The sequence below is a fragment of the Eupeodes corollae genome, chromosome 2 (genome assembly GCF_945859685.1).
Source record: "Eupeodes corollae chromosome 2, idEupCoro1.1, whole genome shotgun sequence".
Classification (NCBI taxonomy): domain Eukaryota; kingdom Metazoa; phylum Arthropoda; class Insecta; order Diptera; family Syrphidae; genus Eupeodes; species Eupeodes corollae.
Genome location: NC_079148.1, coordinates 80,811,727 through 80,824,489, shown reverse-complemented (window position 1 = coordinate 80,824,489; position 12,763 = coordinate 80,811,727). Strand labels below are relative to the sequence as shown.

At 28.9% G+C, this 12,763-nt stretch overlaps 1 protein-coding gene across 4 annotated transcripts in view; it reads right to left on the bottom strand.

Moving 5' to 3' along the window:
- LOC129947020 (voltage-dependent T-type calcium channel subunit alpha-1I) overlaps positions 1-12,763 on the bottom strand; it is a 190,280-nt gene that overhangs the window by 20,176 nt on the left and 157,341 nt on the right. For 3 of the 4 annotated variants that reach the window (XM_056057425.1, XM_056057424.1, XM_056057423.1), the window contains 4 exons: positions 12,482-12,661; positions 11,644-12,365; positions 10,343-10,549; positions 2,984-3,149 (listed from right to left, as the gene is read on the bottom strand). In XM_056057425.1, coding sequence (XP_055913400.1) covers positions 2,984-3,149; positions 10,343-10,549; positions 11,644-12,365; positions 12,482-12,661 — 1,275 coding nt within the window. Of the gene's footprint in view, positions 1-2,983; positions 3,150-6,329; positions 6,445-10,342; positions 10,550-11,643; positions 12,366-12,481; positions 12,662-12,763 lie in introns of all 4 variants that reach the window. The other variant, XM_056057422.1, reaches the window with a different exon arrangement.

Here is a 12,763-nt window from a genome sequence, read left to right as displayed (position 1 = left end):
TATTTTTCAGTAACTGCTGACTAAAATGTAATCAAATTTGAATAAAACTAGCAAAAGTATGTAATTTTTAACTATTAAAAGTATTGGCTAATAAGCTGAATAAAAGAAAAACGAACAAAAATTATTTTGTATTTACAAAATATTTTTTTTAATGGTTTGAGTATATGGAAGCTAAATAGTTTTGTTTAACTTATTAAAAGCAATGTAACTTAATGAAAATAAAAATAATAAACATGTTTAAATGTGTTATCCTTTTGTTTAGTGTAAGATTGTTTGTAATTTTGTATCGTTAAATACGTTATCTTATTTTATCGTTATCTTTTCTAGGTTTCGTTTGATATATTCTTGAATATAAATGTTAACCTGCGCATTGACATTCGCAATTAATTAAATATATTAAAAAAAATTAGTTCTGTGATTTACACTCAAGAAATAAGTAAAAAAAACTTGTGGTTCACTAGAACAATTTTATTTAAAAGAAAAACAATATAAATTCACACGATTTATAACAGAATATATAACAGAATATTCAGTAGAGAGTATCCTTGATTTACTATTTACATTTCTTATTCATATAATGATTTATTGGAATATTCCATAAAATTACGTTTTTTCTCCGCCACAACTTAAATGATAAAGATGTCCTAAACTCGAATCTCGGCTTTAATTTTTTCTATCACAACAGGTTTTCAAAATGAGTACGTTAAAAAAGGGGTTTTTAAAGCTAAGTTTAAACTTAATCTAATCAATAAATTGTGTAATGATTTTAAACCTGCGTACATTTAATTTTATACATATTGACTTCCATAGAACTAACTGTGGGAAGAATGAAGCTTTAAGTTGAACGAGCACTTTATATACCTTAAACTGGTCAACGATAGATTTAAATCTAAATAAAGTGGGATTTAAATCATTGTTTAGAACCAGTGTCCCACTATCGTAAACGTCTTTATTTAATTGTTTGTTCTGTAATAGTTCATTTTAAATGTGAATTATGTTTGGTATTTGTGTTAGGCTACAATTGTATTGTATTATTACTAACAACTAACACATGCACTCATGACGAGCCTCTGATTGTAGTTTGACGCTTGCTATTAGCTAACTAGAAAATAAATTAGTGGGGCAAAAGTATAGTGACTTAAAACTCTCAACCATTCCTGTGTGCGAGAAATGTTGTCAGGGATAGACGGGAACTATCCGAATCAACACGGCTAATTTGGGAAAGCACCGTTCATGACAAGTATTACTCTAGGAGGATTATTTATTTATTTATTTGTTATTTATATTATAATATTCTTCTAGATACAATTTAAATCAATTAAGTATCTTACTCATTATCTGTAAATTCTCATAAGTTATGAATCTTTATTTGCCTCTATTTGAAGTTGTGAGCAAACCATGAATTTAAAACTTTCATAGTGCTGAAAAATAAGTTTTATTTTTAATTTTTTGGGCTAATTTCGAATCCAAACTTAATATTTAACTGTTTTTTGAAGTTTTAAAAGTACGCGCTTTACATATTGTTTTTATATTTTGTAATGTACATATTTCAAAAACTTGATGTAGTAGAATTGTGTTAAAAATAACAAAACTTACTTTCAATCCGTTTTATCTTCTTCTATTGAAAATCTTTTAGCATAAATGGTTTATGGGTTGATAAACAATCACGAATTTCATAACGATTCACACACTATCTTTACTCCAAATAAAAAAATTTTTGATTGAATAATCGTTCACTTTTAATGTTTTCATTAGCAGAACTTTAATTGGTGGCACATATACATTGTTAGAGGGAGGTGTTTTAAGACTTCCATATCTGAATTGTCAGTATTTGGATGGTATTGGAGCGGTCTAAATCTATTTTTGTAAACAGGATTCATCGTGGAACACAATTTTTTATCCGAGGACAAGTGATTGTCCCCGGGAACCCGCGATCTTATACGTTTGGGAATGGTGTCTTACGAAAGTTTACGAATAAAAAAGAACATTTCTAATGCAATGCAAAGCACATCTTAAAGTGATGAGAATAAAAGTTTCTTGATAAATTTGTATAGCCTCAAAAAAAAACCTGGCGTGATGCAATAATTTTGAAGTCGGATTTGAATTAAGGCCATCAAAACGCATTGAAAAAGTGCAATGTTATTGCGAGGAAGAAAATGTTGAAGAGCAATGTAATATATAACAGACATCTGTGTACATACATAATATACATATGCATCCGAAAAAATCGGACCTTATCATAATTTTTGTACCTTACAAAAAATTGCTACAATCATATCGAACGGACTTAAATGTGTTTTCGCGTCATAGCTCAGCGTCATGTTTTATGTCGAAATTTATTTGACATTTTTTAAATTAAAATCCGCTTCCTGGAAATCATCTTCAGCGATAAGACAATTTTTACCTCAGTAGATTTGTTTACAAGAAGAATCAAGTGATTTTTGAAAAGCCACAAAGAGTGAGTGTGCTCTGCGTTTTATGGGTTTTCTCGTAACTCAAACAACTTGAGCATGTTGCCGATATTCAAAAATGTCATAAAATGTTTTCATAAAAATGCGTGTGTATTTATCTTCCAAAAATTGTTTTCCATACTTAAGACAATGTTGATTTGATAGTAAGTTAAATGTATCATATTTTACAAATATTACAATCTCTTTTACATAAAAACAGTCAGATATGAGTGTATAACTTAATAACCAGAGTACCTACTTGCTTTTGAGTTGTTGCTTGTTTGGGTAATATTTTGTTTGTAAATATTTGTTTAACATAAAAATTACTTCAAAGCGAAAATAAAACGTATGTACATTTTTGTTAACATTATAGGTAAAAGTCTTCAATTATGATGAAAAAATATTGGTAAACAAATAATGTAAAAATGGTTGTTTACATTTATAAAAAACAAAAATGATTTGATAAAGAAAATAAATAAATAATTATAATGAAATAAAAAACAATATTATGTTTTGATGTAGACAGAGCTTACTTGAAAAACTGTAACTGTGGCCCATAAAATGTTGTTGAAATGCTTGCGATCACATTCACATAGTGGATGCTTGTTGATTATTTCAGGACAAGTACATTCCCTTTCTTGTCCAGATTCGTCCATAAATTTACAAAACTTACCGCCAAATAGATACATGCCAAGTATGCTGTATGTATAGTATATATTTATGTATAATATGTATTTTCTATTTCTTTTTCAAAGCGATTATTTTTGTTTCTTGATTTTTTCTTTTATTGGTTTTATAAAAATAAATAAATACTTGTTATGTATAATATATAAATTTCATATTGGTATAATGAAAAATAAAATTATTTTAGTTTTTTCCTGTTTTAAAAAGTATTTTGTTGACTTATAACTTAAAAAAAATATATTTTAAAATTTTAAACCAAAAACTGTTAAATAGTTTTTATTTTTTTTTTAAATAAAAATTGTGGAAGATATAACAGCAGGTAGTGATGATAGTAGTATAGTAGTTGTGGTTGGGATGATGAAATTTTATATTTATTTTTAATTTTGAGTTGTGTTTTGGTTAACGGAGTGTTTTATTTAAACTGGCAATGGAGATTTATTTTTTAATAATATAATTTTAAGTTCGAATTTAAAATTTAAGATAAAAAGATAATTGAAAAAAATAGTTAAAGCATTCAAGTTGTTCAAAATAAGTCAAAGAATTTGTGAAATTCAAGCGAAATTTTCAACGAAATATGTTTTTTAAAAAAGAACTAAATCATGCTATAGGTTGAAAATTAAGAAAAATATGAAAACTGACTTTTTAAATATTTCTTACTAAAGTAATTCCTTTTAAGGATGACATACAGAATTTCGTAAAAATACATATCTCTTCTGTTTAAAAAATCTCATTTGATTTTATGGTGAGGTTTATGGCCTGAAGAAAAAAACTTATGGTAACCAGGGAAATTTCTTATTTTTTTTATAATATGCGCACATTTAATGAGATATTATACTACCCTTTTGCAGATTGGTTTTGAATTCCTGGGAAAGACAGATTGTGGCAAAGCATTCCGAATTCAGCTAAAGAACGAATATGTGTACTTGACAGTACAACAGAACTGATGAGCATTCCTTGCAGCGAGAGTATAAGGGGGGGGGGGGGGGGGGGAAAGCAGCTGGATGTTTCTCTTGAGTAGGTTGTAGCTTGTAGGAGCATCAGCTGAGAGATGTGAGTTATAATCAAGCTTTGGACATATGCATATTGTATATGTCTTGCAAATAACAACCAGATCAGAGGGAGACAAACTTCTTGGAAGAACTTCTTTATGAAACCCAAAACATCTTGCCACATTTTTTTGCGAGATCGCTTATGTGATCGTCCAACAAGAGGTGGTTGATGATACAAGTACCCAAAATATCAAAATGTTTAATCTTATAGATGCAAACGATGGGTAATGGCAAGGCGGTTTATTTGGCTTTAACGACACAAGACAGCATTAGGGACGCGGTTTTTATTTTAACAATGCTGTTTAAGTCGGAAATTATTGAGCTTATTATATTTTGTCTTTGCAATTCCACATCCGAAGTAGAGGGATGTGAGTCTGAGATCGGATATAAAAAGCAAAGAGTACTATCATCAGCGAACAATATATTGGATTAGAAGTTGCAGACAGGAAACCATTAATAAAAACAAGAGAGAGTATTGGAGACAAAACACAAATCTGGGGCATATCAGCATTTATTATGCGGTTTTCAGGCTTGAATCCATCTAATACTACTTGTATTTAACAATCCGAAGGTAATTGTACTAATCATAAATGCAGGAGGGATTCATGAAGTCCGAAGGCACGCATTTTCAGTAAAAGAACCTGATCCCAAACCCTATCAAATGTTCTTATAATATCATGTGCAATAGTCTTACTGTCGATATTCGACATATTTCTTAAGTTGAATTAACGTCGAACTACCATGTTTTTCTTTCAACTTAACGAATTTTTCAATTAATTGCAAAAAATAATCGGGTATATGTTTGTATAACAGAAGGAAGTTAGTACTGAAAATTAACGAAATTGTAAAGTATATGATGATTGTTCAAATAAATAAGAGATTTAACTCAGAAATAATTGATTTAATATTTAATTCTGTTATGCATAAAATAGAACCTTTGATTTCTGTTAGGGATTTCGACTTAATATGAAATAGGATTATGAACTATATAAGCAATATATATTTGCAAAAATTGCAGATATATTTACAAATTTAATAGAAAAAATTAGTGTTTCATAAGAAAAATGTATTATTAATTATTATTATTACAATTTGTAGTAGTTGATAACATTGATTTTGATTTATTGAAGTGTTCTATAACTGATAAAAGAAGGATCCATGTTTATATATCGTTAATAAGAAATATATTTGTGTAAGCCAGCCAGTGAAAGTCTTCATATTCACGATTATGGTTTTAATGCTTTTAATATTGTGTGTTTCAGTTTTCATAATTTTCTTGTTGAAACATTGCAAAACGCACTGAGTATTCTAACAACTAAGCAACATCAGTGATAATTTGTTTTTAAATACAAAATGTAAAGCTTGTAAAGCTTGCATCCTTACCTGATTTATGTAAGATGACCACATGACAGTTTACTGTTTTTGCACTAACACTAAAATGAAGAAAAACAATGACCTACAAGAACATGCATATGAAATCTATTTAAATAAACCAAACCTAAAGCCTTATTTCATTTAAATGCGGTTGTTAAACTTTGGACAGATATCAACAAATATACACTTTAAATATATGTACATATTACGTATTTTATAAAATAAATTTATAAAATATATAACTTCGCCTTCTTTAAACTTGTTAATAATCAAATTTATTAAATTGTTACCTCAGGCAGAATTTTTCTATTTTAAATAAAACAAATATGGTATTTGTACGTTAATTTTGTTTACAATAGTTCTACTTTACCATAGGTTAGCACTATTGATATATGCTCCGAGAAAAATTCGAATACAACTTTTACTGTACAGAAATTATATTACAAGCTCAAGCATTCATATACTAATAAAATAATTACTTAACCAAAAATTAATAATGTTTGCTTGTTTTATATTAAAATTAATTTGTTTTAGTATTAACACCTAGTAATAAACTTTGTATGTACAGTTGATTCGGTTGCCACAAAAAATATAAGTCCATTTATACGTTTACTTTACACAAAAAAGAAACAAACAGAAAGAAATCAATAATTTAAAAATAAAAATTATTTCGGACAAAACTAATTTTTGTTAAAACAGAAATATTCGAAAACACAACAATTTTAGGTATAGAAAAAAAATGTAAAGTTATAAATTTCAATCTGTATTCTACCTGAAACACTGTGACGAGCGCCCACAAAAGGGTGTCAAAATTCTTGCGATCGCATACCATCTCTCCTTTTACTTCTTCGCAGAATTTACATCCAAACAGATTCATGCCGAGGATACTAAATTTTGTTTATTTTTTGCGAATTGTTTTTTTTTTGAATGAGTTACAAACATTTTTTTTTCAATTTTAAATTTAATAGTTTATTATTTGTTTAGATTAATTGATAACAAATTACAGCAGATTTGTAGAATAGGAAAGATAGAAAGAGAATAATTGAAAAAAATAAATTATACAAATCAAATTGTGTAGATAATAAACTTTTTGAAAATATGAAACAAATAAAATAAGTAGAAGAGTCAAAACATTAAAGTAAACTTAAATAATTTAAACTAAAGTGTATTTAAATTTGTGGATGTTGAATTTCCATTTTCGCTGTTTTTTTTTTTTCATTTTCGACATAATTCGAAATGCTACTGTTTTTAAAGTGTTTTTAATATTTCTTATTTGTAAAGCAAAATAAAACTTTATGATATTGGAAGATCTGATAAAGTCTTAATGAATTTTGAAATAAGAAACATATTACTTTATAATGTAATAAAAAGGATTTTTCAAATATGATTTGACAACTTTGAACTTTCACTTTTAGAAAGTTCTTCTGTTTAAAAAAGCGAAGAATTCACCCTGTTTAATGCAATACTATTTATTATTACAATATCAAAGATTATTTCTTTGGATTGGTATCGCTTGATAGCGAAAACTAAGCCTATAATACCTTAACAGCTCAAAAGCTTATTTTAAATTTTAATCTAAGCTTCCCTGTGGACGAATTAATATGCATTTTGAAAGAAAAAAACGCTTAAAAACGTAGCGCTAAAAAAATACATTGCAAACAAATATCACTTTGAGTTGTAATTTAAAATTGGCTTACTGCAAAACCCTACTCTTTTTTTCAACACCACATTTGAAAAAAAAATCGTTGAAGTTAATTTTAACTTAAATACAGATTCACTAAAAATAGAAATTTGGACAAAAATATCGAAAAAAGAGAAAATAAACGCTGAAGAAGAAAAGTCAAAGCTTCTTAATTAAACAAAAAAAAAATAGTGAAACAATTTTGTATATAGTAGCTTCAATTTATATGGCTTCTATGCAAACATAATAATTCAGAGTGTAAAGCAATTGAAATTAAATTATTTTGCTTCAAGATTACTCTCGGCTTTGTTTATTTTCATATATTTAGTTTTTCTTCTAAAATCTAATAACAATTATATATCTAATTAAATAATTTGCTACACAATAAATATATGAATTACTTATCTATCGTATATAATTTAATGGAGCTAACACATATAAAGAGATGTATGTATAGACACGTTATATATGCCATATGAATGATTAATATTAAACGGAACAGTAATTATTTGAAAGATAAAATTATTCATAATTTTGTTTTAATTTGTATTAAATTTATTGTGTTAAAAAATATTTGCTTTTTTAATTTTGAATAAATATTTTAAACTGCAAGACAACAATTTGTGAAATTGTTTGCTTTTTTATTTTGTGAGTGTAGTGAGGATCATATTTAGTTTTTTGGTAAGTTAACATTAAAAAAGGAAGTTTTTGAAAAAAATAAGTGTTTTTGTGAAATATTTTAGAAAAGCAAGAAGTGATAGTGTCTTTTCAATGAGAAAAGAGTAAGTAAAAGTATGCAAAAACTTGAAAATATTGTTTCAAGGTTTATTGAAAAAATTAAGATTACGACAGCAAAACATTTGTGTAAAGGTGAAATGTATGTATTTAAGTAAATAAATTTCTTAGAATGAGGAAAAAAGAAAAGGAAAAAAAACAATTGTTAATTAAAAAAATCGGATTCTCTAAAATAATATAATGTTCTCATTTAAACGATGATTATATGATGGATTCACGCGCACAGAAGTCTTCATTGATTGGGAAATGAAAGTTATAGGTTTGGTTTTGTTAAGGAAATTGAAAATTGGAAATAGCTATATGGAGACAAAATTTATATGGAATATAGTTCTTAAAGAAGGCTAGGAAACAGAGAATTGAAAGAATAGATTCATATTAGAATAGATTCTAGATGGTTTAATATCAAAATACAAAATTGTTGTTTTATATAAATAAAAAGACCTACGAAACTTTATTTTATAAAAAAATAAATAACTATGAATAAGAGTAAAACGACAAGAAATTTAATTAAATTTTAAGAAATTTAGTCTCTGGTTATGACTTGCAAATCGAAGGTGCAAATATATATGCTTCGTAGATAAATTTCATGAACAGATATGCTAACAAGCACAATGTCACCATTGAAAACTACAGATTGGTAGTTTGTTCGTATTATGTCTTTATTGAATGCTGGTTTCTTAAATGACTGTCGTACAAAACAACGGAATTTTGCATTGGACCGCCTTTTTGCAATAATAAACACCAATTTTTCTTATCGTGATTTTCATTTATCTTTATTAAATAAATAACTTTTAAAAAACGTTTTTGAATAAGTTATTACATATTAATCTATACTAAATAAGATGATTTGCATTGTTATTGCTGTACTTTTCTTTTGACTTTTTGTTTCCATCATTTGATATTTTAAAATGGAGGATCATTAAACGAAAAATCAACTTTAAAAGTGCAAAAAGCAGACATTTTTCTCTTCCAACAACAACCATTTTGAGAATGATTCCAACATTACTAAAATGTTGTGTCTTAAAAGAAAATTCAAAAAGTACTATTTCAGAAGGATATCCTGGCGACCATTTGCATAAATTAACCTAAACTAGGTTTGTTTATAAGTTATTGACATTCTCCACAAAATTTAAAAATTTGTCGCGATCGCCATCGATAGTCATCCACAATACCAAACTTCTTGCCAACAACTTTATCCTAACAATGCCAATGTGTCCATTATGCATTGAAATTTTCTCCTTCAAATAACTTAGAATAACCATTCCATTTTTCATAAATACAGAACCCTCTTGTTGAGAATATTAAAATTTTCGATTTAAAAGCTTTTGGATTGTTGTGTTTTTATTACTTTTTGGTCATCCGTTTTGTAAAAATTGTAAAATTTGAGACCATTTTTCATAATTTTTTGTGTCATCAAAAATATTCTGGGTATTTAAAGACAGTGTCTCTGAAATAATGAAAAAAATGATAAACTCAGTTGTAACCTGATGTGTTGGTTTATTTAAATAAATAAATAAAAATAAATAAATAATTGATATTTTTAAACAATTCCCATAAATATGGTTGTTTGATGCCCTAAACATAAAACATTTAAAAACTCTTGGAAATTTCGATAGTAACTCATTTTTAATAGACCTATCCTAGGTCACATAACTTATAATTGAAATTATCATTTATTTATTTATTTGTACTGTTCGTATTTAATTAATTTTTACTAAGCCAACTTTCCACCATTTTCCACTTTTATAAAGTTGATTGAATGTTCTGATTAATGGTTCGTTCAAGAGCTTCTATTATTTTCCCTTGTATGTTTGGGTCCAAATAAATTTATCCGAGAGCGCTTGTTCCAACAAATAGGCTCCAAATTCACATTTTTAAGTAATAATTGAGAATTCAACTATAAAATCATTCATGTATTAAATTTCTTGGGCTCTTGGCATACATTTATAATTGTTTGCCGTTATTTTTTCTTTTTTTGTCAGGCTTTTTTATCATTTCGAGAGGACTTAGGTGATGTGATGTACTAAATATACTTTTGAATCTGAACCTGCGAGGTTGCTTATACTCGTAATAAAATATAAAGAAATGCAAAGCACTTTTGCCATAATAAAGTTTATAATCTTGTCGTTTTACCCATAAAATAACATAGTAAATCATCAAAATGTAAATAAAAAATAAAAATGTATTTCAAACAAATAATTTATTTGTAGAATTTTCTATACTTCTACTGTATCTAGAGTTTATTTTAATTGCTAAACCAAAATACTTCAATACATTTTTCAAAACAATTTTGAACACAACAAACTTACCTAAATATAAAGATAAACAAAACCAGCAATGAGAAGAATACCGCTACGTTGTCCATTGTTCGCAGCATCACGAAAAGCTGTCGTCGAAGATTTGGCATAAATCTCACCAGCTTAAGTATACGCAACAGGCGAAAAGTTCTAAGTACACTTAGACCGGAACCACCGCCACCACCATTACCGCTGAAGGTCTGACAAATTTCAATGGCACTGCACAAAAAAGCCAAACAAAATAGAAAAGAAAAAGAAAAAGGTTATATTCCTGTTCCAGAGATATAAAACAATGAGTACTTTATATAAATATAGGACAGGTGGATGTATTCGACGAAAATCACGTAAAAACAGTGAATCTTATTGTATTTTTAACATAAAACCTGGCGACAAGAGTTTAAAATCTTTTACCACCAAGAGCGACACGACGGCGACGTTTAAATATTTCTGGAGCTTCATTTGAAAGAGTTCAGAGTTCAGATCGGTGCAGGCAGTGGTATGATTACCGTTGCCAAGAAAAATAAAGTTTATGGTGGCAATGGATGGCGCCGCGCCGCTGTGGCAAAAACCAAGAAGTTTAATGAAGGAGACACTTGTTGTCAGGACTCAAGGTTGGTTTTATGGGGGAGTTTCAGAAGTTTTCTTTTTTCCCAGCACAAGTACACGCAAAAATAAATGCATATAGTCCGGGCAAGGAACTTAGCACATAGAACTATGGCGGGTGATAGAACTTCGAAGTTTAAATTTTTCAATTTCAAAGCGAATAACTATAGTTGAGTGGGCTAAGCATACATTTTCTGAACAGAATATGTACAGTATGAGTATGTGTACAAATTTGCAGTTGAAATACATTATGTTTTTCGAAATTGTGCGAAAACTATTAGGGTTTACCTACTCCTATAATGTCTTCCTCCTGTGGATTAGTTGGCAATTGTTTAAACTTTTGGTAATTTAACTTTTTGTTCACTTCAGTTTCGAACAGTTAGGATTATTTCTTAGTCTTTATTTTGAAATTATTTTTGTGCGTAATTTGTTCTTGCATTGTTTTTTCTATTCGCTATTTACCAAGTTAATGTCATTGAAATCTTTGCAAAATGAATAATTGTAAATTGCTTATGGAAACTACGTTGCTGCAGATTTTGTTTTGTACGTTATTCTTTGATTTATTTTTTGACAGATTTGATGAAATTATTACTACAAAAAACGAAAATGTATGACAATCAATCAGTTGTCGAATTAACACATTTCTAGTATATCCTGTGACTTTAAAATGTCAAATCAAACTAAAAATAAATCACTTGACCATTACCAACCTTAATATAACTATTATACCATCGAACACATTGAATCCATTGGCTATATAACGAAAGGGTCCCTCGGCAACTACTTTCAATAACATCTCAACCGCAAATATGGCCGAAAAGACAACATTGCTGGTTTCCACAATCGCGGTCAGTTCCTCCGGTTGCTTGTGGTATTCAATTCCCATGCTGAGCGTATTGATGAGTATAGCCAGCAAGATGCTTTGCTGGAAATATTTATGCTCTACCAAACGTTTGATGTGGCGACGTGCAAAATGCAATATTCTAGTGATAAAATGGTAGACCGTTATGATTCCAGATATTAATTTCGATCTGTGCTGGTTTTTCTCCTCCAGTGGAGATAAGGCGTTCTGGTATAAATCGTAGCAGCAAGAGTAGTCTTCGATGTAATTGCCACCACCCCCGTTACCATTGCCGCCACTACCACCACTGGCATTGCCTGCGTTGGCATTAGTCCCTCGTAATATATTATTCGTATTAGAGTTCTCGAGATTCTGATGGTTTTTGAGTGCTTCGGCTGTTTGTGGATCGAAACGTGCTAATGAAGTATAAAACGACTCTAGTGTGCTATGCCCTGTTGGAAGGGCTGCAGAAAATGCAACGGAGAAAGCCAGCAACTCTTGACATGTCATCGCGTCATGCAGACCCAGTTCTGAACAATCACTATAAGGATTGGCCAGAGCATGACTAGCAATTGTTTGTGGAAGATTAACCTGTCAATAGAAAATATATGTATGTGGATATGGATGCATATGAAGGAAAAGATCGCATATTCTAAAGTTGTTTCATGTACGTGGCTGGAATGTTTAATTATAATTTAACAACTTACCTGCCAGATAGTACCATCGCCGGTTTGTGTCATTTTCTCCGATGAACAGACATTTTTATCCTGAGTTGGTTCTGGTATCGAAGGTGGAGTGTGCAATATTACAAACTCGTTGAACATGACAGAGGAACGTCGCCTAGCTGATGATGGTGGACTTAGGAAGCCGGAAGTACATGGATGATTCTGGAATTGAGCGCAAGTTTGAATTTAAATATTTTATTGTAGCTATATGACTGCAAACACACATATAATGCACATAGATAGCGTTATATTTGTTATTAACAA